General features: G+C 39.8%; 1 protein-coding gene across 5 annotated transcripts in view; it reads right to left on the bottom strand.

Moving 5' to 3' along the window:
* Window positions 1-27,381, bottom strand: part of LOC136857318 (uncharacterized) — a 93,698-nt gene that overhangs the window by 31,901 nt on the left and 34,416 nt on the right. For all 5 annotated transcript variants that reach the window (XM_067135901.2, XM_067135900.2, XM_067135899.2 and 2 more), the window contains one exon: window positions 11,682-11,792. In XM_067135901.2, coding sequence (XP_066992002.1) covers window positions 11,682-11,786 — 105 coding nt within the window. In that variant the 5' untranslated portion in view covers window positions 11,787-11,792. The remainder of the gene's footprint in view (window positions 1-11,681; window positions 11,793-27,381) is intronic.

Below are 27,381 nucleotides of genomic sequence, written 5' to 3' on the forward strand. Positions count from 1 at the left end.
ACATTCCAATAAATGGCCCACAGTTATGTGAGCGTGCGTGATTTTTCGCACGTTCGCTTGGGTCACCTGAGTTTATGGGTAGTGCTGGTTGGCTTCATAGGTTCCGGGAGAGATATGGCATATCCCACAAATTTATAAATGGTGAAGCTAACGATGCCCCGAAGGAAGTTGAGTCTTCATGGCGGCTGGAGACTCTAAAGGATGCCTTGAAAGAATATTCGCCGGCAGACATTTATAATGCAGACGAAACTGCTTTATTTTATAAACTAATGCCGAACAAAACCCTTGATTTTAAGGGAAATAAGTGTTTTGGGGGCAAACGTTCAAAAGAACGTATCACGGCTCTTTTGTGCACAAATTCCACAGGGACGGACAAACTGAAGCCTGTCGTAATTGGGAAGTTTGGAAAGCCAAGGCGCTTCAAGGGGGTGCAACATCTGCCCTGTGAATACAGGCACAATTCTAAGGCATGGACGACATCTGTGCTATTCAAAGAGTGGTTGTTGGACTTCGAACGTCGGATGAAGGCCGAAAAGAGGAGGATTCTTCTATTATTGGACAATTGCTCTTCTCATAATTGTGTGCCTCGCCATTTGGAGCATGTAAAAGTTTTATTTTTGCCTCCAAATACAACTTCAATTCTGCAGCCGCTGGATCAGGGTATAATTCATGCAGTAAAGCGGCATTACCGAGCTCGCGTAGTCCGTCGAATGCTGTGCAACGTTGCCACGAATAGACATTAACATCAATATATTGGAAGCAATGCAGATGCTTAATGCTGCATGGCAATCCCTGAATGCAGACATCATGACAAACTGCTTCAGAAAAGCTGGAGTGGTTTTCACAGAAGACGTCACAGAAAGTGAAGTGTTGGATGATGTGGAAACCGAGGAGAATTGGAAGTGTTTGTGTACAACGTTGGATGTGCCATCTACGGTAAGTTTTACCGACTACATCAATGTAGACAGTGATGTAATAGTTCACAAAGAAATCACAAATGAGGAAATTGTGGAGGACATTATGAATGATAGAGATCCATGCGATGAGGAGGAAGAGGAAGACAACCACCAAAATGATTTTGATTGACAGAGCTTGACTCTTCAGCAGGCAACGAACATGGCACGTAGCCTTCAAGATTTTCTCGTGTCACGAAGTGATGTGCCAGAATCTGTTTTAAATTCATGTGCAGTGGTTGGTGACTATTTGGAACGAGCTTTTGTGTCTGGATCTGTTCAGAAGAAAATCACAGACTTTTTCAAAAAATGTTCTGGAACAGTGTGTAGACTTGCTGGTACAATGTAAAAATAGATTTTCTGAAAACATCTGTCAGTACTGTAACTCTTATTATTATAATGGTATTTTGAAGTTATATAGATCCTGCAGCTGATATAACAGGGCAGATGACCTCGTAGTTCCGCCCCTAAAAACAATAACTAACGGATATAATACTAGGTGAGTTCTTAAGAGTTGACTTATTTCAGTATAACAAATTAATTTCAGAGGTCCCCAAAATTTTGTTATACTGGTATTTTACTGTAATAATGAGAAATCTGGGAAAGAAGGCAGGAGCAATGGATTCCCATAATTCAGCAAGATCCAAAGTACTGTACTTGACTCGAGATACAGGCAGACAACCAAAAATGAAAAATGACTGGCAAATTTTTGGCAGAAATGACACAGAAAGGCTATAGAGATTTCAAATTGAGAAAATATGATCGGAAGAAATGAGACAAGTATTGGGTAGATCACAAGAATCAAAGAATAGAACCTTCAAAGAGGAAGTGAAACAACTCGCGTTGTGTAATGGAAACAAAATTAATAACTAGATAGAAAACGCATGCTGCCCTGCAGCATGTTATAAATACGTCATGTGCACCAAGTTTGGTTGAGAGCTATGCTGGAATATACACATACATTTCAGTCACATTTGAAATTTTCTTTTTCACCCCTTCGCAACCACCATGCCAATGAAGACTGAACGTAAATGCCATCCGGGCTGTCACTATTAATCTCAACGGCCCCGAAAACTATGGATACTACAGTGAAACCTCGATTCTCTGTTTTTCGAGGGACCATGAAAATAAAACGTACAACACGGGAAAACTGAATATCCGGGAATGAAAACCATCAACAATTTGGCTGAACATCACAAAAATGAAATATGTATAATTATAATCTTACAAAAACTCCTAAACCAAACCAAACTACAGCCCCAGTGGGACTTCGCCTGCCAAGCGACCGCTGTTCAGCCCGAAGGCCTGCAGATTACGGAGGGGCACAGGGTCAGTGCGACGAATCCTCTTGGCCGATATTCCTGGCTCTGTAGATCAGGGTCGCCATCTCACCATTAGATAGCTGCACAATTAAAGGTAATCACGTAGGCCGAGTGGACCTGGAACCAGACTTATATCCAGGTAAAATTGCCTGACTTTGCCGCAATCGAACCCGGGCCCTCTGGATGAGAGGCGGGCATGTTAGACCGCGAAACCGCATTAATTACCGGTACGCGAGTTCAAAATCTCGAGACTTTATATTCAGTTTCACAGGGGAATTTTCGTCAGTTTCCCGTGAAAACAACTTTCAGTTCAGCAACTTTGATTAGCCTAGCCAAACTCTTCGAAAAATCTAATAACGCCAAGCCAAACGACAATCGACCACAAGTAGTTTTTAATTCTCTCATCTAATAAAATAAAGCACATTAGATACAAAAGCACCCAAAATGATAGTGAAATCCGTTCATTTCTTAATCTTTCATTGTAATTTGGTCCCCGGTATACTGTTCGTAGTAGGTTTCTGAAAATCTCGTACCGCGCAAATTAGGCCTACATCGACTTTCAAAGGTTATGTTGAACTTGAAAACATGGTTTCATGTAAGTATCGATTCTTAAAAGTTCTCGAATGCGTTATATTCAATTCTACGCATCACTAATTCAATAAAATTGGAAAGATAAAAGAAATATCAAAACTTCAGAAATTACGGTTATTCGTGACCTTGAGGTCATCTGTAAAGCGCGGTCGCTGCACATGTCAGTACGAGTTTGAAATGATACCAACCATTTAAAATGAAACGTGCGCAAATAAAACGACTGCGGTTTTTGGTATTTTAACACAAAAACGTAAAATTTCCAGTCTTACAGTAATAGGCAATCCCAAAACCTCCCATGGCTTTCTTCTTTTTTTTTAAAATGTAAGGTGCAATATCTGTTTTGGTCTCGCTAACATAATCATGTGGGATAATATCAAAAATACTGAATTTATTTTAAGAAGGAACAGTTTCGATTCCTGCCTGAAAGCCCAGTTACTCTGCAGTGCCCTGAGCAAAGTGCCAAAAACCTCTTCGGCAGTACGAACGAAAAAAAAAGAGTAAAATATCAACATCTAACCCTGTACATAATATGGACGTTTTATAAGTGCAAACATTCGACGAAACTCGTTCCGTCTTCAAGCAGAGCTGTCGAAATGCGCTGTGTCTCCTGGCAATTATTGTAGTGGCCACTTTCTGCTTTATGATTTTCCGAGATTCTATAAACAATACCACCCGAATGCGATGCTAAGGTGGTCCGTTATGCAAGTTCACCGCCGATCGCTTTTCCAGTACCGGTACAGTACTTGCTTTAATTATCGCAGTGACGGGGCGTTAACGCCATGATCCATAAATATGCCATAGCCATCCTTTCGATAGATACAGTTTATTAAAAAACGATTGATCGAGGATTTAGCGTTGATGGGACTGGAATTACTGGACGGTTGATCCGAGAAATCGTTTCTTCGAGGAGCGGATAATGCGGGACTTTTACAGCGTGATTTAATTACGATGCTCGCGGGACCACGTAATTTGAACGCATATTCCGGGAAAACGTATTTTCCGGGAACGGATAATCGAGGTTTCACTGTATACGAATATAGGTCGTTTTAGATTATTTTTACATATCACTAAACCTACCCTCCAGTCCACCCCTAGGATGCTTGGTACGTTTTTCTCCCATGGGATTTCTCTTAGGATAGTATACACGTACCAAGTTTGATTGAAATTGCAAGTTTATCTTTACGTAAAGATATTGTTCCTTAACCCATTCAAATCACAAATGGCCACATTCTTGACTGGAACCAGACTTAATCTGCCCACTCAGTTTGAGTACCTGCACACAAAAATATGCATAAAATAACTAATGCAGATAATTCACTCAAATTTTGCATTCATCTCACTGAAGGTTATGAACTTGCCCATTCTTTTCGCCTTGAGTGACTGCTGGCTGTGGTATATACATTTCATTAGAACAATTTCAAAAAGAGCAGATCGCAAGTTCGGACGGCCTATTTTTTTTTCCTGAAACACCACTGTATCCATATAGCCAAGCGTTCTTTCCACCACAGAGCTGGTAAACTGGCTACATCCTCGAGAGCCCTTGCTACATTAATATTCACTCTTGCTGGTGATATATCGTTAAATCCAGACCTATCAAAAGCCGGCGTGCTGAATTTCTTCAATCAAAACACTAGGAGTATTGCTAGTGCTCTATTGGAATTTAATACTGCTTTCAGTTACCTAAGACATGACTGTATGTGTGTATTGGAGTCTTGACTGACATCAATAGGCTCTATGTAATAATTACGAGGTATTTCATCTGGACGGAGAAGCAGTGTACAATAATAAAGGAGGTGGTGGTCTTTGTAGCCGTCAAGTCCATGCTGAGCCCAGTACCGAGGATGGATTTAGCAGGTTGCTGGGAAAACACAGTGGTGAAAGTAATGTTCCCTGCAGGCCAGGCAGTGTTTGTTTCTTGCTACCTGCATCTGTTCTGCCCCCTTTTTATACAGAGGATGTATCAGCACATTATTCTAATCTTCTAGAATCTCTTCTTAGATATTGAAAGTTTTGTTACTGATTTCAGTACTCCATCTCCTCCGTATTTCACTAGTTCCATCGTGATCGAGTCTTCTGCTGCTTTAAATTTTTGAAATGACCGACTATAAATTTATCTGCGCAAGGAGACCATGTACTCGTACAGGGACTGTGTTGGAAAGAACCTTGTATGCATTTTAGATGCCTTGTATTTAGACAGAAAGAGTACCCGATGCCCTTAAAAATGAACTTTCCTATGACTATCCTTGAACGATTTCCCGCCATGGCATTTCTCTCGTACTTCAGAAATGTAAACACTTGCCGCGTCACAATGTGTTCTAAGACCCATTAATACATGCAATCACCTAGATTCACAGTTTAAACTTTTCAAATGCCATGAAAAGAACTATTTCAGAGATGCCAACTTTCAAGAAAGGTAACTCGTAATACAGCCGTTAGGGCGGGGGGGGGGGGGGGGGGGGCGCGGTCGTAGATATATTTTTTTACATAATCTTACTAACTTACATATCATTTAATTTAAAGCTTGTAGTTCCTGTTTGGTAAACGTACACTGGTGACATGCTTTTTCTTTTCATATCATGTGCATCCTCTGCACTAACAGAGCACTTAACGGTTCGGAGTTCATATTAGCACGAAATTCAGTCTTGTTCTTCTTCATCATGCGCATCCGAAACATCGCGGCTACACACACTACAAAACACGTGTGAATGAGATTTTGAGGAATGCATTAAACAAGGCCATTCTTCCGAGTATACCTCCCTAAACTTTTCAACTATATTACTAGCGTCACTAATCACGGTAACGTAATCACACGTATTTTCCTGCACAAGAAATCGCTTAATTATTTCAAACCTTTTGCATTTCGTAACACACGATTAGCATATATCCTAGAAGAGCAATATATGTAAATTTGGCAACCAAAATCGCAATAAATACATCTTCAACAGTCACGCACACAGTATTCACAAGTAAACGCCGTTTGTCGCCACTTTACCGCCAAAACAAAGACAAAAGAACGCATACTTGCATGGAAGTCTGATTATGTGACGGACCAAGACAACTCCGCAAGATATACCACTTCACAGGTGCCTATATTTCCGGAACTGGAAGCACACACTGCGTTTGGCGCGTGAAAACTTTTAAATATTCTTAAACGAGGGACAGGAAAGGGGTATAAATTATTACCGATAAGTCCGAAAATAATATTCTGAGAATTCAAGCCGCATTGTGTATCCTTCTGAACACTTCATACACTTAGGTTTAAAAATGAAAAAAAAAAAAATTTCCGTAATTTGTGGTGTGTGATTCGTAAAGGCGTAATTATGACGGGTGATTCGTAATTATTACGATTAAATCGTAATGGTTGGCATCTCTGCTATTTCCGAAATGTATCCAACAAGGTGTATTTATTACAATGTTCAAATAATGCACTTGGATAAATCACTGGCAAACATAACGTCACGCAATGAAAGAAAAAAAAATCAAACAATTCAAAGATGAGGACAAATTATGCTGGTTCCCCTGTGCAAATATATTATTATTTTTATTTCTGTACTGTTTGCATTTTTAGATGCTTTGTACTGGCATGGAAAGTGCCTGACGTCCTTAAAACCTTGTGCTTATCAAAATTTCCTATGACGAGGGGATAAAGTTGCTTGCTTCCATGTGCATTGCAACGCACTACAATGACCCTCATCCCCGACCTTTGTACGATTCCCCGGCTGGCACTTGCTGCTTTAAAACAATAAGACCGCTTGGGCTCGCATTAAAATAAAGCAATGCAGTTTCGTCGGCAATGACAACATTGTTCAGTGCCTACGAATTTATTATATGAGCCACGTTTTTCGTCAACTGTCAGCATCGCCAGTGTTCGCGGATTCTGTTTTCCCGCACACTGCCTGTTGTGCGATATTACGGCGCTCCTTAAAAGATTGAATACAAAAGAATACCGATTTCATTCAATTTAGCAATCATGAAGCACACTGTAGACCCATCGAAGTGAGTGTATAGTAAGTGCGGAAAGCTACCCCTCCACGTTCCGGAACACGCGTTCTATTATGACGCGAATAAATTTTGAGTTGAAATTACTCTGTAACATACTATAGTTTTAAACTGTAAAGGCAGTTTCGAATTAAAAGTCTGAATTTCGGTAATGTGGCCGACAATGTACTTCGAATTACGAATTATTCATATTTCGAATTAAACAATTTAAATAACATGCAAAACTGTATCTCATGTTTCCGGGAACGAGAGCTTCAAATTAGGTGGGATTTTGAATTAACCTATTTTGAATTAGAGGTTCTACTGTATAGCCATGCTGTAGGAAGCGTACCAAATCACCAGCTTTTAACTAGCGCATCTTTTCACTTGGACTTCCAAATTTAATGTATAGTGACTGGGAGCATTCTTTTGGCTGTTGAAATCCAAGCCCTTATGTAAAGTATAATTTATGTATGTTCTCTACATTTATCACACGATTTACCTAAACAGTGTAAATAATAAGAGAGACTGCATTATTCAGGTTGGGCATGCCAAGAGTCCTACATTAGGCTACAATTTTTAACAAGGAATGCAAAAATGATTATTTACAATACAATCAATACTTCTGTATGATTCTGAGACATGGAGAATAACCAAGAAAGAGCAGCAGCTGCAGGTCTTTGAGAATAAATTTTATAGAAAAATATTTGGCCCATGGTTTGTTATGTCTCAAAGCTGGCAGAAAAGAACTGACTATGAGATTTACACCCTCTCTCAACAACACACTATAATGTGTGTGACAATCCAACAAACTGTGCTGGGATGGACATGAACTGAGGATGAAGAATAACAAGTGCCAGTAGATCTATACAAGGGATCTCTTAATGGGAAAAGACCTTCACGAAGGCCCCGAAGCACCTAGAAGGAGACCAACAAGGTATGCCAGACACTCCAGATTGATAACTGGGAAGAACGGGCTCAAGATCAAAAAAGGTGGAAGAGGATTGAGAGATCAGCACGGCAACTTATGTCCCTCAGACGCCAACAGGGTGAGCGAGTATGCTATCACCCAGATAGTGGCAACAGTTCCACGGCGGAAAGAATAAAAATAAATAACAGGAAATTTGGCCGCATTTATGGATATCTACAGTTGTGGCGGTAATGCGTTTTATTATCAGAATGTTTAATTTCGTACATTCGTTGTCTATTTTTTATTAACGCATACCTAATTATGTTTTGTTGGAGTCTCCAAAAATTGTTAAAAGTGGAGACATAAAATCAATATTATTTGTTAGGTACGTTGACGAGTAAAACAATCTTTATGATTGGATAGTTTTTATCACATTTTAAAGTTACTTCTCTCCAAAAAATACCTATATTGGCCCGAGTTATGAGACATTAAACAATCATTTTATTAATGATCACGCCTGCTATATTTATAGCAGAAACCCTGAATATTTCTCGACTAAAGTAAACTAGTTTCCTTATCCTGATGTGTGAGCCCACTTTAGATGCCCCCAGTGGGGGGGTGTTACATGTATCATTTTTACTGCATATCAACAGGACAGAAGCAGATAAGAAAAGAACCAGCTGTTGAAGCTCCCATTACATAGGCAGAAACACAAGCAGCCCTTAAGATGCCGCAAGGGAAATCTCCAGGAATCAAGTCAGCACGGACTTGTTAAAGCAGCAGGAGTCCACGGTTCACAGTGGCAACACAGAGAGCTCAATGTAGTTTGGAAAGATGAATCAAGTCAGCACGGACTTGTTAAAGCAGCAGGAGTCCACGGTTCACAGTGGCAACACAGAGAGCTCAATGTAGTTTGGAAAGATGGCAAGATACCTACTGATTGGAGAGAGGGCGACATCTCCCTGTTTAAGAAAGGAATCTAATGAAAATGCTCCAACTACTGGGGAATAAAGGTAATCGCCCACTGCAGGGAACCGCGCCGCGCCGCGCGGAACAAGCTTGTGAAACATTCCACGGGCCATTTTCCGAGACTTCGCCCATACAGCACACCTCACCGCGCCGCCTCTCTCCAGTTGGAGAAGTGCAGCTCACACAGAAATATGAGTTCCATTTCCGAGGAGGACTTATTATTTGCGGTTGCGATACTTGCAAATGAGGAAGAAGAAAAACGCGAAAGAAAAGTTTGGGCCCACAACATTTATGAGAAAATGGAAACGAACGGAGAGTTTCACCATTTATTTCCTGATCTACTAAAGGACCGAAGTAAATTTTCCCACTGCTTTCGTATGTCCCAAGAAAAATTCTATGAACTATTGAACCTAGTTAAGCCGTGTGTACCGAGCTCGATAGCTGCAGTCGCTTAAGTGCGGCCAATATCTAGTGTTCGGGAGATAGTAGGTTCGAACCCCACCGTCGGCAGCCCTGAAAAGGGTTTTCCGTGGTTTCCCATTTTCACACCAGGCAAATGCTGGGGCTGTACCTTAATTAAGGCCACGGCCGCTTCCTTCCCACTCCTAGCCCTTTCCTGTCCCATCGTCGCCATAAGACCTATCTGTGTCGGTGCGACGTAAAGCAACTAGCAAATAAAAAAGCCGTATGTAGAGCGAGAAAATATCACCTTTCGCCGAGAAAGACGTACAGTGCACAATACCACTAACCGCGTGAAGGTACGAGCGTGCTGGCACTAGTCGAGGACTCACGAAGACTGCCGAAACGGCACGAAACCACATTCTTTCCATTAATCCTTCCTTCTACCCTCGCCCATACAAGCGCGCCGAAAGGAAAAAGTTCCGTTCCAGAAACCTGGGGGCTTCTGGTGCGGAAATTCCACAAGCTTGTTCCGCGCGGCGCGGCTCCCTGCAGTGGGCGTTAAGCCATTGCATTTCACAAGAAGCAGACCACGGAAATTTCTTCTCGGCTGCGCTGCGCGGCGCGGCGTAGTGGGCGATTACCTTAACACTCCTTTCTCATGCGCTTAAGATTCTTGAAGAAATCAGAGAGCAGATAGAGAATCATCTTAGAGCAACAGTATGGCTTCAGGCCTAACAGGTCGACAACAGACCGAATCTTCAGTATCCATACGTTAATGGAAAGTATTGGGAAAAAGGCAAAAATCTGTTTATGGTATTCCTTGACACCGAGAATGCATATGACCACCAAAGAGAAAGAACGACTGAGAAAAAGGAATGTGCCGGAGAGACTGGTGAGGAAAGTTCAGATGCTGTATGAGAATTGTGTAGCTGCGTGCGATTGGGTGACGGACACTCATCCCGGTTCAAGACCGAAAGTGGAGTAAAGCAAGGCAGTGCAGTATCCCCATTACTGTTTATGACCATCTTGGAGGACATAATGAAGAACATCAGGAAAACCTCTCGTGATCTAAATGCAATGGCCTTCACTGATGTTATAATCTGGGGAGAAACTGAGGAACAGGTACAGTCAAGACTCAATGAATGGAATGTTAAGTTCCAGGAGTTCAATCTCAAGGTAAGCGTACTCATACAGTAGTGATGGCAATAAACAGGGGGACGACGAGCAAACATCATGCTAAGAAACCACCCCCTAGAAAGTGTGAAGAGCTTTACATATTTCCGCAGTGTAATATCTCTAGATACACTAAGCTACAAAGAAGGTGGCAACTATAGTGCAGGTGAGCTCTCACTTTTACCAGCAAGTTCCTAAAGTACCAACAAAATCAAAACTGGTATGTTCAATGAATACTTCATAACAATCTTAACCTATGATATTGAAACCGGCACCCTCACTAAGACAGACTCGTCCAGATTGTAGCATCCGAGATGAAGTTCCTTAGGTCCACAATTCAAAAAACCAAACTGGACAAGTTAAGGAATGATGTGTTTAGGAAGGAAGCTGGGATTGTTACATCATTGTTAGATCAGGTCAGCAGGTGAGACAGGTGGTTTGGGCATGTAATGATGGAGCCAACAAGGACAGCATAAGTTAACTTGGCAAGACATGTGGAAGGAAACGGATGGTGGAAAGACCAAGAACCCATTGGATGGACATTGCAGATTGTGGAAGGACAACAGAATGTATCACAATAAGACGGAATGGAAGAGGCTCGCAAACAGTACCCAGGAAACGAATTGTAAAATGATGATCAACCTTCCTGCCATTCGCAAATCTCTAGCAGATGGAAATTCTAAGTTGCCACAGAGGGAACTAGATATATTTCCACCAATAGAGCATATAAAAAAATCAGATCAAACATTTGTTGTAGGGTTTTTCCCCGGCGTTTGAGTGTCAGACCTAAGACGAAACGCCGGTTAATAGAGCAAACGCCGGGAAAAAAACCTACATCTAATGTTTGATCTGAATCTCTAGCAGTACGGTACCCGGAACCAAACTAAGACTCCCAAGAACGGCAGCTAATCGTGCTAACCCTTATGCTGGCGGACACTCTTAACTATAAAACACAGACGTATAGCACGACTTATGGGAGCTTGCAATGCGCAGGTCGGACACTAAACTATTCACCTATTTGTGTGAATTCAGAGCTGCGGTGGGCGAAGTTACGGAGGCGGACAATTCTCAACTACGAATGTACCGCACAATTTCAACGCGTTTTCATTGCATGGGTCGTACGGACGAAACAATCGACAAATTTTTGCAATGTTGTCAGAACTGCAATAAGACTTGTACCTGCTTTGAAGGAGAATCATTGTTCTCTGACAAATTACGTTGGGAGGGGGGGAGTGTTGAATGCGAGTTTTTTTTATCATTTTCGTCTCAAAAAGCCAGAGGGATCTAATACACGAGTCAATACGGTAGTTATGGATGCAATATAAAATTAACAAAGTGAGAGGGGTGTGTCTTACAGAACGAATGAATTCTTTGTTCACAAACCTCTCCAGCAGCTGGTGTCCAATCATCATCCGAGCCTTGCAGCTCCTCTGGCTCATCGACTGAAAACTCGTTCTCAGATTCGTCACCTGCGTACTTCTTCTTCATATTGACCTAAAAAGAATGTGAAGGCATATTTTTAAAAACTCTCATGTTCTTAAATTAATGGGGCAACTTGAAGACAACATTTTAGAACTATTGTTCTTCAAAATTTACTGTACTTGAGTCAATTTGTACATGAACAAAAAATAAGTGCAACACTTATTTCCTACCACTGAAAACAGCGATGGGATACTCTTAATTCTTTACTAATAGACAAGACTTAAAAAAAAACATGCATTTTTGAAAATAATAGCACTTTTACCGCACTCATAAGATGAATGCAGCCTCATCCAATAGGTATGCCTTTGTTAACATTTTGAAACTGATATTCTGTGCTCATATTTTGAGATAATGGATCTGGAGAAATGTGGTGCAGGTCAAGTTGACGCCCGTGGACAATCCGCATGTCCATGGAGGATGGAGTCTTATCTGAGGTGAATTCCAGTACTGAAAATGGCACATAAACCCAACCCTCAAGGCATAGGAATTATCCAATTGAAATTTAAATCCCTTGCCCCAATAGCAATTGAACCCAGGACCCTTAAGACCAAAGGCCAGCATGCAAAACAATCACTGACAGAGCCAGGCTATTTTGAGATACTATGATGAGAGTTAAAAGAATTCTGAACTACCGTATTTCACGGCATAATCGTCGCACTTTTTATACCAAAATTTTCGAAAAAATTGTAGGGTGCGACCATTATACGATGAACATTTAATACCAGTATTTGCATTACTCAAAAAATGTATTTATAACTAAATTGTATTTGATACAAATTTAAGATGCACGTAATACTCGTGTTTATACGTCATAATAATTAAAATAGTCTAAAACAAAATTCATAATTTTTCGCAACAATTCGGCGAACGTTTTTCCAACCTGAAAATAAAAATGAACGTATTAAGTTAATTGTCATTAATTTGAGTATTAAAGTTAAAATATTACACTTGCAAAAAATTATTGCTTTGTTGTGAAATGCGGACTTACCGGTACGCAATTTATTCCATATCTTCGGTGTCGCTTTCGCAGGTTTCGCTATCTGATGCGCCGTCCTCGCCTCTGTTAATACCAGTATCAGATTCTTCGTCTCCCTGCCACACTGCGTCATCTTCGGAACCATCTAGTGCATTCTAAATCCCAGTCCTTTTGAAGCTCTTGGAGACTAGTTCAGGTAGTATAAGATCCCAACTCTTCTTCACCCACGAGCATAACAAGTCCAAGGGTGGACGCCTGATATTTCCGGCGGGCGTCAATTGCTGATCGCCGCTCATCATCCACTCGTAAAATCGACGTAAGTGGTCTTTAAAGGGTTTATTAACACATACGTCTAGTGGCTGCAAAGCAGATGTTAGGCCACCAGGAATGACTATCTGTCGTGTCTTATTTGTAGTGAGAATTTGCTTCACTTCGTTCACGAGGTGACCTCGGAAACTATCTAAACCAAGCAGAGCTGGTTGTTTTACTAGTGCACCAGGTCTTCTATTCCACACAGTTTTAACCCAGTCCAGCATGAGTTCTACGTCCATCCAAGCCTTTGGTTGCACTCGTACATGAATTCTACGGGGAAACTGTATATTCTTAGGCATCGTTTTCCTCTTGAAAATGATGTAAGGCGGCAACTTTCTCCCGTCAGCTGTAATGGCTAGCATTGCCGTGCATCGCAACTTCTCACTACCGCTGGTTTTCATTGATACACTCCATGATCCTTTTAGCGCATTAGTGCTGTTGCGAGGCATATAAAAAAAGATTGGAGTCTGATCGGCATTACCGATTTGAGAAAGCAAGTACCAAGTTTCCTTGCGCAAACGTATGACAAATCGGTGAAAATTTACAATCTTGTCCGTGTAAGCAGCAGGCAACTTTTGGCTTAGTGTTGTTCTCCTTAGCACTGACAGATTGTGTCGTCGCATGAACCCCTTAATCCACCCACGAGTCGCCTTAAACTGAGTTACCGGTATGTTGTGTTTGCGCGCTACCTACTGTCCCTTAATTTGTAACATTTCATATGATACACTGCAGCCATTGTTACGTATTTCACTGAAGTACCTTAACACTTCGTCAATTATAGGAAACTTCCCTGTTTTAGGACATCTAAACGCGCGTCTAGAAGGGTTTGTGCTTTTTATCTTGTTTTTTACTTTCCGCCAGTCACGCACCAACTTTTCACTCACTGAAAATTTTCTTTCTGCAGCTCTGCTCCCGTGCTGTTCAGCGAAGGCAATTACGCTTAGCTTGAAGCCCGCAGAATAGTTTCTACATTTACCAATAATCGCTTATAAATGCTTCACACGTTAATGTTTTGCGATATAAATGACTTTCCGTAATTGTTCACTATTAAAACAAATTATTTCTGCAAACACCCCAAACACAAAGTAAAAACTTAAATTCTCACGCACACATGTCTACAGTAATCACGTAAATCTGAAACAAATAAACGCATCTGTGATCTGTCCATTCCAGAGCAGCCAATACTTTTAGGCAGCAAGGAAGCATGCAGCAATTTATCAGTTTAGCTCGTTGGTTGCGACACACTACTGCGCTTGCGCAAAGCTCGCAAACCGGAGCTCTAGCTAGCGCGGTGTAGATCTACTGTATAGTTGACTGTATTCCGAGACGTCAGTAACAAACATTCATTTTTTTCAATTTCTTTTAAACGTACGGTAATTAGGTTAATATTTCTTCCCAGTTATTGATGATTTTACATTACTGACGAGTTTCTAAAATAAAACTTTAATAGCATTGGATAATAATTATCTTGACTGCTTGAATAAAAGTTTTCATCCCATGCCCGAACACTTATGACGTAGTAGTAAGATAAGAGTCTAGCGATGACAACTGAGACATCGTAAATAATTTGGCTGACCGTGAGCTGAATAATTCCGTGGAAATCTGCGTTATCGTCTTGGATTTCACTTCGTGCACAATAACACAGGAGCCGGCCCCATGGTGTAGGGGTAGCGTGCTTGCCTCTTACACGGAGGCCTCGGGTTCAATTCACGGCCGGGTCAGGGAATTTTATCTGTATCTGAGGGCTGGTTCGAGGTCCACTCAACCTACCTACCCGGTATTTCCTGGCGACGTTGCCGATAAGCGATAACTTGCAGCCTTACGTATTTCAAATGGGAACTCATAATATGTAGGTGGTGAATAAATAGTACACTGTCTCACGACCACGTTGTCAAACTGCCGATAGCCTACCGGTAAGCCATGCGTCGTACATATACCGGTATTATTTATTTATACGTTGTGCAACATGTCGCAAACGTGACTGTGTTGCCAAATTGCCCATAAACCATACACGTATTTAAATTGCGCATTCATGTGACTCTTACGTTGCAGTTCCATTTACCTTTTAAACAGATTAGTGAACAAAATTTGGACGTGCGACGATTATGTAATTAAAGGTTTAAAGTCCGATTTTTGTATTGAAAATAAAGGATGCGACGATTACGAGGTGGCGACGATTATGCCGTGAAATACGGTACTCATAAGACCCTTCGTGAAAATGTTCAAATTAAATGCATAAGAGCAATGTCCAAAAATAGATGAATGTAGGTTTTTACAATTGTCTATCATTTACAGCTTGTTTTTTTAAAAAATTTGTCATTTAGCAAGTTGACCCTGCAATTATTAGAAATGAAAATATTATAGGAACTAAACTTTTTTTTTTTGCATTTGTTGGAATGAAAATTTGAATGTGCTGGAGCATACAAGTTTCACTTTCCCAGTCAGTTTGTGCAAATTCTGAACATTACAAGTGACATTTTCAAATCCAAATATATGAGATCTGAAAGAAATTTGTTTTAAGTTGGAATTTCTACCATTCATACAAAGTGATTTCACAAAGTTCATGTGTACTGAATTAGAACCGGATTGGAATAAGATAATCCTAGACCCAACTTTTTATGCAGAAGAGAAATATTTACAATGTTTACAAGCATGAAAAAAATCAAATAGAAAAGTCCATTTGTTTGAGAAATGGCACGTGTTGTTTCTGCAGTAAGATAAATTATCAGCTACCAGTTTGGTTGACAGCAATGAGCTTATTTAATTAAAACAGTAGGTGTTCCGAGGTGTTGAATTCACAGTTTCATTTCTTTGAATATTACAGACATAACCATCAGTATTCGCCCTCCGCCTCCGAAACAAACTTCTAGTCAAGTCCAAAGCATGCTCTTTCCTTCTTAATAATGACACCCCTTTTGTACTTCCCTATAGCAATCTATTCTAAAGTATATCATATTACACAATACTGCCGTCATTTCTTGATGGATGCAGTACTTTTGCATCCATCTCTTGGCACAGGCCAGAGTAAAGTGTAGCTTCCACCGAAGTCCCAGTCAACATCCATGGCTGTGACAATATGGAAGTTGCTGGGGTATGAGTAGTGCTGAGCAATGACATTCAGAGCAAGACTAGTGCATCAGAGTGTTATGAAAGGTGCTGCTCATAGGGTCAGTCGTGCTGCAATAGTACTTTCTGACCCAGTAAGGAAAGCAAAGGCAAACTACCCCACTCGTCATCTTACATAGTACGGCTCATTTTTGTGCTGCCATTGGTTTTTGGGGTTTCCTTATAACCGCATAACCTTTGGTGGTGCTATTTGAGGATCCAACCAGCCTCTGGGCTGATGACCTAACAGACAGACATTACACAATAACATTTGCACACAACCTGTTAGTTCAGTGATAAAACATTCCTTGTATATCATTTTGCATGAGAGTTTAACCTTTACATTGCTGTGCTCACAATCGCGGAGAGTGACTGCTGCTCTACTGCGCCCGTAATATTGCGAGCGTGACATTCTTCAGACTTTATCAATGCAATACTCCCAATATTGACACAAGAAGTCATTTGAACTCCGTGGGCAGATACACGCATCTCTCTGCAGTAGATAGGAGCTTACGAAATGACAATCTGTTGATTCATTCACGAGTTATTGAGATAAATACGATACTCTGTTTTACGAGCTGCCCTGCGGTATGCCCGGCATGCAATCTAGCAGTGAGGCCCGCGCCAGGGATGAGTAAGCTGCAGTATGTCGACCGCCAGCAAAGCGCGCGATCTTACCGAATCTGAGGTTGTAAGAGTGCTATCCACATTAGAATCGGAAGATGAATATTCCCATTTCAGTGTTTTCGAGAATAATGATACAGATGACACCGATTATAATGAAAGTACAGAAGTTGTCCAACCAGCCGGGGACAAACCGCTTAGACTGACAAGACATTTTCCTTCCCCTGTACCACCCACCCCAAAGAAGATATTTCCTGCCAGGTACTGCGAAGTGTGTTCAAACACCACGCTTGATGAGAAAAAGAAAGTAGATATATGTGTGAAAAATGCGACGTTGGACTCTGTACACCCCTCTTTTGGAAACTACCATACCCTAGTAAGGTAATGAAGGATATGAACTTGTTTCGTGCGAATGAACACTTCCAAAGAAGACATGTGATTTGAAAAAATGTAGGCTACCCGCAGTTTTGGAATTATCAGTTTTGTACAACCCTTCATTAACTGGTCTGGACCATTTTTTATTTTGATATCAAACCAAGATGTATAGGAATTTTTAATGCATTCTCGGTGTTTTATCTTCAATATTTTACCGTAAAATTTAGATACATTTGTACTCATTTTAGACACCCCTGAAGTTATTGTCTTCAAATTAGTTATATATCGGTGCCTGGAAGTGGACAGTTAGGACCACCTGTAGCCACTGAAACATGTAAGTTGAGCTATTTATTGTTATTTTTAATTATTAGTTTGATTTTTGTTCAATTCTTGGCCTTTTATGCTGGACAACCTTGAATTTCCTGCACAACATATAGCTAATTTTGTGTTAGAAAAATGTTTAAGACCTTCCATATTTAGTATAGAAATATATGACAAGCAGGCAAGAACCCTCTGGTTTTCCCCATCTTCCGACTTTTATGCACTGAAGTTAATTATTAAAAATAATTCAGCACAGGGCTTTTAGAAAAGAGTGTTTATCTCAGCAATGGAAAGGTTAATCCTGATGTATTATATATTATCTATGAAAAAAGCACTACTTTGTCTAGCATATTAGGGCTGTAGGTTATAACTAGCTACCTTAAATATTACAAACATATAATACAAAAGTGAGATTACACACACAATTAATTAAACTGGGGAAAAAGTAAAACTATCCTTAAATTGTTTCTAAAATGAACTGCATAAACATAAAAAAATCTTTCAAACAACAGATCTTTTGAAATATCCTAAAAATAGGTTTCACTAACATTACTTTAATCCTGATGTAAACAAATAGGCGGAGCACCTTGGCTTTGCACGTGGACATAGACGTAGTTGACTGGAGAAGCAACCGTCGCACTCACTCGACTATATGCGAATAAATTTCACCTGCATACACCCCAGCATCAGTGGGTGTGACACATCCCACTCTGACGAGTCTAGTGTCAGATCTGAGACGAAATGCTGGTTGATAGAGCAAACGCCTGAAAAGCCATACATCTAATTTTTGATCTGATTTTTGAAAAGTAGTACGTCGCAATAATTTTATTTTATTTTAGTTTATTACATTTAGAGTGTCTGAAAGAGTATGTAATCAAATTAAAATATGGTTGTCATATATACCGGTGTGTATATAGATATATGTTGTTTTAATAAAACAGTGATTAAATAATGAGAAATTAAGCCACAGCGCATGGTGTAATACAGGAAGTCATCTCATGGTGAGGGAAAGTCGTAAGTTGTACAATGTGGCGATAAGGTGTTGCATCTTGCAGCAGCAGTGAGTCAGTATTCATAGTGAGAGAAATGAAGCAAGATGTACAACTATCGAGTGTAGTGAAGCACAAAAGAGACCATAGGCAGTGCATTGTGAATGTTTTTAATAAAATAAGTGAACAGAATCCAGGTTTAACCGTAAAAGAGGTAGAGAAACTAAGTGCAGAGTTGTGTGGTGTGTCTGCTAGTTCGATTCATAACATGCGAACACAGTTTAGAAAGACAGGGAAATTAACAGCACTGGGAAAGGAATGTAAACGACCTCAAAAGAGTCGAGAAGTACGACGATTCACAATTAAGTATTTATTTATTTTCCACCTAGTCGATACAATGATTGCTTAAGGCAATTTTTAATGGTCAAAAGTGGTACATGTTTCGTATATTATCAACATCTTCAGCCACATAACACTGTTTAGATGAAAAATATATAAAATTGACCATTAAAAATTGCCTTAAGCAATCATTGTATCGACTAGGTGGAAAATAAATACTTAATTGTGAATCTCTTGAAGTGCGATACGGACCATGAAGCTGATTTTATGTAAGTACGACTATATCACCAAAAGTGGTATTAGAAGGAAAATGCATGAATTCTATTTTCGGAATGACCCACCTACTTTATGCAAGACAGTGTGAGTAGAGATTAAACTTGAGCCACCTTCCGTTTAACTACATTGTACAGACTTTTTAAACCCAATCACTGCCAAACCTGTATATAAACGTTTTTGAATTCCGTGCCACGGCCGCCAAACCCGTATATATACGTTTTGGAGCCGTGTGTACTTCAGCGATCTCACAAATGAACGCGATATAACGTAGTGCTTTGAGATTCCGTGGAAATGCTCAAAGAAGTTCTATACTGCAGATATACCACCCCATTTCGCGTGTTTTGAAAACACGATCTGGTGTTATTTCAGCTTTGTTGGAGTGGAACATCTTTCCCAATGTGTTCCCATCATGGCGTCTTGAAGTATACATTCGTCTCTTGTTGACGAAGAAATTAAATGTTTCCTCATAAATAGTGATTCTGGAGTGCTATATTTTGATAATGAAGGTGGAAAATATCTAAGTGGCGACAATAAACTGCAAGAAAGTGCGAGACATAGTAGTAATGAGTCTCGAATTGTCACCCCATCCTCAGACAAATTATTTTTTTCCGAAATGTAAATGATTTTGACATTACCAGTTCTTGGATAAAGAATTTTTATATCATATCAGTGATAGTATCACCGAGCGGGGTAGCTGCGCGTATTAACATGCTATGGCTATGGAGCCAAGCTCTGCACTCGGCAGGCGAGTGGGTTCGAACCTCATCGTCAGCTCTCTTGAGAATTTCTTTTCTTTGTTGTTTCCCTTTTGCACTCCCAAGTACATGCTGGGACAATTCCTATTCAGAAGTCAAAGCCGATTCCTTCCATTTCTGTACACAGTTTCATTCACCATCATCATTTCATATTCATTACCTTCTCAACTGAGGTTTGCGCCAGGAAGGGCATCCGGTCGTAACATAAGGTGTAAAATATAATCTCACTTCATCCCCAACATCATATTGGGCTGCAGGGCTAAGGGGACGATAAGCATTCCATTAATAGTATCAGTAAATATGTATCTGTCAAAGTGCTTCTTCCTTATAATAATAAAAAACAGCCTACAGGGCTCGACTAGTCATCAAAACTCGGCAGTGAAAAGGTTTAAAGGACAGAGTTCCAGTTTGTTAAAAAGAGATCCTAACCTGTGTTAATGGATAGGGAAGATATTGTATTGTGGAGACTGAAGTATTTGCGTGAAATAAGGAGATTTTGTGCAGAAGGTCGCAAAATTTATTACTTGGATGAAACATGGCTTAACGAAGGATGTGCAACTTCGAAAGTATGGGTTGATTCCAGTGTTAAATCGAAGAAACAGACTTTTGTTTCTGGATTTTAAACTGGCTTGAAGCAGCCGACTGGAAAAGATAGAAGGCTTATCATTGTTCATATAGGAAGTGACTATGGTTTTGTGGAAGGTGGAGCTCTCGTGTTTGAATCTAAAACAACACGAATATCATGAAGAAATCACAGGTGACGTCTTTTTGTTGTGGTTTTCGTCTATCCTAGTGAAATTCGAACCTGGGAGTGTGATTGTAATGGACAATGCATCTTGCTATTCTGTGAAAATGGAACGAAACCCGATAATGGCAATGCGGAAAGACCAGATCATTGCTAGGCTTGACAGTCGCCAAACAGAATACTAGGCTGATATGGTCAAAGCAGAACACCTTGCAGGGGTGAGGTCAGTGCAAGACATGTATGACAAATACATTTGCGACGAGAGCAAAGAAAGCGGGCCACTGTGTTCTACGACTTCCACCCTACCAATGCACTCTCAATCCCATTGAACAGATATGGAGTCAAGTGAAGGGTTACGTTGCGAGAAACAACACAACCTTCAAGCTACAAGACGTACGAGGTCTACTTTGCACAGCCCTTGAAAATGTGACAGCAGATAACTGGAAGGACTGCATTAGAAATGCAACGAAAGAAGAAGACCAGATGTGGGAGCTAGACGGCCCAACAGATGAAGTTAGAGAGATTTATCATCAATGATAGAGATTCAGACAGTGACAGTAATGAGAATGGGGGGATACATCGTGTGATATGGAAGGAATTGAGCCCCTGCAGGACGATTAAGAAAGCTAAACATATATAATATACATGGACTTCTTACTTTGTTAAGACCACAACTGCCTGGGTTTCTTGTCTTTTTGAGTTGTTTCTTTATGATTGTTGCTACAGAATTATCAACAGTTACGCATGACATGTTCAATCATGCTATATGTTCTATCAGGATAGGAACTGTACAAGATAAGGAGATACACATTTCAACTTGAAAGTTGGTATTATATCACATACTGTGAATTATAAGCCCACATCTCAAAAAAAAAAAAAACTTTTATTCAAGTAATATCTAGTCATGCTCAATTTAGTGTAACATGGCCATACATATTTTTTTTTCCTTCTGAGGGCAGATAATTCCTTATAACATTTTGGTTTCTTAGTGGTGAGAACAATACAGCCACATTGACATATGGCTGTATTATACTTGCTTTCCATATAAACTCGCTATTGAGCAGGTACTATCTTAAGTTGTGGCCTTATTACACTCACATTTGAGTGGAGGGCTCTTGTTGCTTCAATGTAAATCCAGTTTCCTTATTGTCATTATAATGTACTTTAGTGACTCTAGTAGAGAAACTTCTGTGCATTGCGTTAATCAGTTTTGCCTTATTCTGTGATTTTGGATGTATCTACAGTAGAACCTCGATAATTCGAAATCGGTTAATTCAAAATCCCGCCTAATTCGAAGAAGGTCTCGTTCCCGGAAACATGAGATACAGTTTTGCATGTTATTTGAATTGTTTAATTCGAAATACAGATAATTAGTAATTCGAAGTACGTCGGCCCCATTACCGAAATTTAGACTTAATTCGAAACTGCCTTTACATTTTTAAACAGTAGTATGTTACAGAGTAATTTCAACTCGAAATTTATCCGCGTCATAATAGAACGCGTGTTCCGGAACGTAGAGTGGTACGGTACCGTAGCTTACCGCATTTACACTCAAGGTTAACTTCATGCAGTAACGGGCCTTAGAATATTTTGTAACGCAGCGAGGGTTGGTAGTTCTGAATTGCAAATTGGCGGTTAATTCGAAATCACGTAATTCGAAGTCCGATTTTTGAGTCCCAACGACTTCGAATTAACGAGGTTTTACTGTAAATGGACATGAACAATACATGATTATCCTGAATAAGGAAAATAATGTGCTAAATCCTGCTGCAAATTGTGATTAAGAGGTAAGCAGCCTTCTATAAATATGATTAAAATTATATCTGGGATTTATCATAGCTGTAATGGTAAGTATATGAGTTTAAGTTTATTGTTTATTTTAATATATTTAGTGTACTACTGAAAACTTGAAAGCAAAACTGGAAGCAGTAACTTTATACCCTGTTGCTGTTTTTTGCACTTGTGCTTTTCTTAAATATTCATGAAATGAGGGAACCGAGAGCATACCTAAGGCTGATTAATTTGTTATAGATTGTTGAACGCCAACATGGAAGTGAACTTTATGAGATGCGAAGTATTCCAGTAGCCCCTACGAAGGTCCAAAGCGACTTCGATGTTTTAAAACCAGATAGAGACAGTGATTTACAGGCAAGTAGAATTCAGAAATCTAATATTCATTGGATAAATCGCCTGGGTAGTAATATCTGTGTAAAATATAATAATGTTAGTTTTCATGTTTTGTTACTTGCAGATAAATGCCGGTGAAGAAAAGGTTTACACTGATCCCGTGCCTGTGAAAGCAGCTCATCTCCCTCAGAGTATCAGATTACCACTTGCAACCTGACTAACTGTGAAGGGACCAGTGGATCTTTGTGCAATACTAACATTATGGCCTCAGAGGTACATTATAAATAACATGCCCTAAGTAGTTCTTTCAAATTAAGTCATTAGAAGCAAACAAAATACAGATCTATGTTTTCTCTTTTACCGACCACATCACAAGAAAAGAATGTCGATCGAGAGAAGCAGAGTGGGGCACTGGAAGAGTTTGTTGGTGATAGTGATATCACGGAATTAGTACATTTTGAAGAGCGTGATTTGTCTGAAATAGAAGCTGAGGATTCTACCGTGAGTGAACGTGCAACACTTCGAGTAGAAGCTAACAGATCGCAGAGGAAGAAAAAGTCAGCCAGATTTATGGAAAGCAAACAAAGAAATCAAGAGTAAATTTTGGTCAGGCATACCTCACTGTAACCAATAAAGAAATAGTTGCGAAGTCAGGTGTTTGTGGGGTAAAAAGTGCCGTCTTCAATGACCAACCAAAATTACAGAGGAAAGAAAAGCAGAAATCAACAAATCCTACTGGTAATTAGGAGACCATGGCCTGCAGCGTAATTTTGTGGTCAGTCACTCCCAAAAAGTGCAACCAAGGTACAGATATTCAAAAGAAGGCAGCCAGAGGGGATGTAATATTGCGTACTACTTTTTTGACAGAAATAAAATAAGGGTCTGTAAGCAGTTTTTTTATGAAAACTCTTTTGATGTAGGAGATAACTTCATAAGGAACTGCTGGAGTTTTAGAGAAGGAGAAACGGGGAAAACACACAAAGCATAAAGTTGATGAGGCGTCGAAGGAACAGGATAGAAACCATATACGCTCGTTCCCCAGAACAGAGTCGTTTTCTTCAAGCTCAAAGAAGTAGAGTATCTAGATGGGAGCTTAACAGTTGTCGAGATGTACCGACTATCTGGAAAATCGAACCAAAAGTGGACTTCCTTCAGTGAAGCTCACTTGATATAAAGAAATTTTCAATACAGAATTCAATCTTTCTTTTTCGTGCCAAAGAAAGATCAGTGTGCGATCTGTGAAAGTTATAAAAATGCCAGTGATGAAGAAAAGGAACAGAAACTAGCATTGTATGAAGATCGTTGCAGGAAAAAATACTAAGTAGATAAGTCCAAAGATAGGGGTCATTGACTGCATCATGCTTCGATTTACAGGCAGTCCTTGAAGCACCATGTGGTGATATTTCAGTTTTGTACTACAATAGAAAGTTGAATACTTACTGTTTATGATATCGGAAAGAAGGAAGGGTACTGGTTTTTTTTCGAACGAATCAATAGCTAATCGTGGAGTCAATGAAATTGGAACTTGTGTCTCGACTTTTCTAGAAGAACATTGCCAGAATCAACGTGTTGCATTTTATTCAGATAATGCTGGTGGACAAAGTAAGAATAAATTTATAGAATCTTTATACCTCTTTGCTGTACAGCCCCTTAGTATTCCACAAATTACCCATAAATATTTGACAGCTGGACATACACAGAACAAAGTAGTATGCATTCTACAATCAAGAAGCAGAAAGCAAGGAGTTTGAAATTAGAGCCTATTTTTTCACCAACGCAGTGGGTGCCTCTGATATTGTTAGCTAAGAAAGAAGGAAAGCCCTACGTTCTAAGAGCTTGCGACGGAGGACATTAAAAATTTTAAAACAACTGGCGAAGAATATGAGTAAGAATTTCACAGACAACGCAGATGGCCAAAAGGGAACTGGAATTCACTCAAAATCATGAAAACAAGAAAGGATTCAGCCAATGTTCTGTTCTACAAAATAGACTACGAAGACCAGGACATTAAAACAATACGCGTAAGAGGAAAACTGCGAGGACGTCCAAGATTACCACTTCTGGAACAGGCTTATTCATGTCCACAGAAAATATCTTTGAGCAAGCTTAAGGACTTCCTCGACTATGTTCAACTGGTGTCATTCCTAGAGTTCATCACCAGTTCTTTCATAGCCTACAAGCTCATCAAAATGAAGAGGACAAACAAGCGGATCTTACGGAAGCAGATTACGAATGTGAGGAGCGGCAGAATTATGTTGACAAAATTGTACTTTGAATACAATAAAACTGGTTTTGGTTAAGTTCTTATGCAGTAAATGATGCAGAATAAAGTTTTCTTGTGATCATTATGCAAGTTGGAATTCATACTTTCCATTACAATTTTGAAATAAATGTTGGTAAATCTTCTACCTTGCTGGTATTATAAGGCCACAAGTGCAAATTTTATTAATATAAATCAGATTACCTCACATACAATTGCATAAATCAAAGCATATGTATACCAAAGCAAAAAGTGTATATACCGAAGTAATTGTAACAAACAGTTACTTTGATATTTGAATAATCTGATTTTATATGAAAGAAGCAAACTTTCAAATATATCTCTTGTAAAATTTACATTTTTTTAGTTGTGGCCGTGTTATTCTCAGTGTGCGATATTAGGTTACAGTCTACCAGGCAGACATTTCTAACAGCTGTCCTAAATCTGCCTTTGTGTGGAATTTTGTGCTCCAGCATACGAGAGCTTTATTTCATATTCAGAAATGAATGAATAAATAAATAAAAAATAAATAATGTAGGCCATAATCTTCAGCAGTATATCTCCGTTCAAACCCCTCCACTAGGTTCACACAGCTCAAGAACTGTTCCTCATCTACTTTAGGTCATATAGGCAGCGCTGTACGTCTGAACACGAGACGACGGGGCGGAGGTCAATGATACAGGCTCAGCAAATCACAACTCTTTCTTTGGCAGAAGTGCGGACAGACCTTGTTTACATCATGATTAAATTCTCGTGAAAAAACATACAGCTTTTTTCTCACGCAGCAGCTGCTTTTCAGTGTCGTTTTTCTCGAAGCATCTTTTTCACGGTGATTACATTTTCGTCTTCTGAACCATAAGCGATTCCAGTGCACAAGTGCTTAATGTAAGCCTCACTTCTTTCACATTCTTTCCGTCAACTGTCAGGCACACTTAACGTGGCAAATGCAAAATTACTGAACGATTTATAATATAAAAGAGCAGCGCTTGAGCTCCTTCATTCGCAATGACTTTCACTATGCTTATAGGTAGCAAAAGGAAGTCACGATCGAATAAGTATCATTGCCAACTCACAGGCATTGAAATCAAGACTGTTTAGGAGGACAACATTTTTCATTTTTTCTGTAGAATTTTTTGTTATGTCAGCTTTTCTGTAATAATTTTCCCTTTGACCATAATTCCATAACCGTGAAGTAAAATCCGTAATAGTTGGCACCTCCGCGTGTGCAATGTATTAACATATTGACGACCGACCCTGGAGATCTCGTTAGTATTGCGGACAGCGGTTGACGACGTACCCCAGAGATCTCCGTTTTAACGCACGGGTATCGTTTGTACCTTGTGCTATTTGTTGGCTATAATTTTAACTACTTTCAATCATGTCATGGAGTAGAGGGATCGTAGATGTTAGTGTTGACGTATTTCTTTATTGTACGATTGTTGTAGCAATGGAAACTTCGAATATACACAGCGTTCTTATGCGGCGAGAATTGCTGTACAAGATGGCGCGCCCATTAACTGATGTGCCATATAGGTGATGAGCAGTGAGCATTCTCGTAGTTTCCAGCTGACAGTAGATGACAGCCGACAGAAGGTGACTGGTTACGAGAATTCTCACTTCTATGCACCTTGTATTTTCCTAATTATTGATGAAACTGTGGGCAAGAATTACGAGTTCCAAATGATGTAGTCTTGGAATATAAATTGCTGCATCTTTCTTCGTGTATTTAACAAAATAATGTTGGATATGTAGAGCTATTCCCTGGAGCACCCGTGCTGATGTCAACATGGCGTGACATAGTTGCCGACAGCTACCGATAATTGGGGTGTTGTTAATGCGGACAAGAGAGATATCATTTGACTGGTTATAACAGGTACCAAGTGATAGTCAATTAGATATTTTTAATGATGAACAGCTAACACTAAACGAGGAGTAGCAGTGAAGAGAAATCCTTGCATGCTTGAAAACAACGAGTATATGAATGGCACAAATAGAGCATTCATACTACACTGCGCTTAGAAAGACTATTGGAGCCACAAACATTATTGCTTTGAAAAGTGTCCCAACGCACAGACTACGAAGCAACCTAGCACGTACATGTTCCAAGTTTAAGGTCGATATCTTGAACACATTAAGAGTTATAGTGGTTTGAGTGCAGCAGTGTAATTTCTTTCTTGGAGGCTTTAACTATCCAGTCTGCATAGGGTAGCAGCCTTCGTTCGGCGCCCGTCTATGTGTTAACGAAATAGTAAATTATCTAAGAGTTGAAGTGATAGTGAAAAAATACTGCCAGGGCCTCAAAGAAGAAAAGGTGTTAATGAGGACACGTACAAGAGAGATATCATTAGAAAAGCAAGACTGAAAGGTGTTTACGTATCTTACAATGGTAAACAAGTT

The sequence above is a fragment of the Anabrus simplex genome, chromosome 1 (genome assembly GCF_040414725.1).
Source record: "Anabrus simplex isolate iqAnaSimp1 chromosome 1, ASM4041472v1, whole genome shotgun sequence".
Lineage (NCBI taxonomy): Eukaryota > Metazoa > Arthropoda > Insecta > Orthoptera > Tettigoniidae > Anabrus > Anabrus simplex.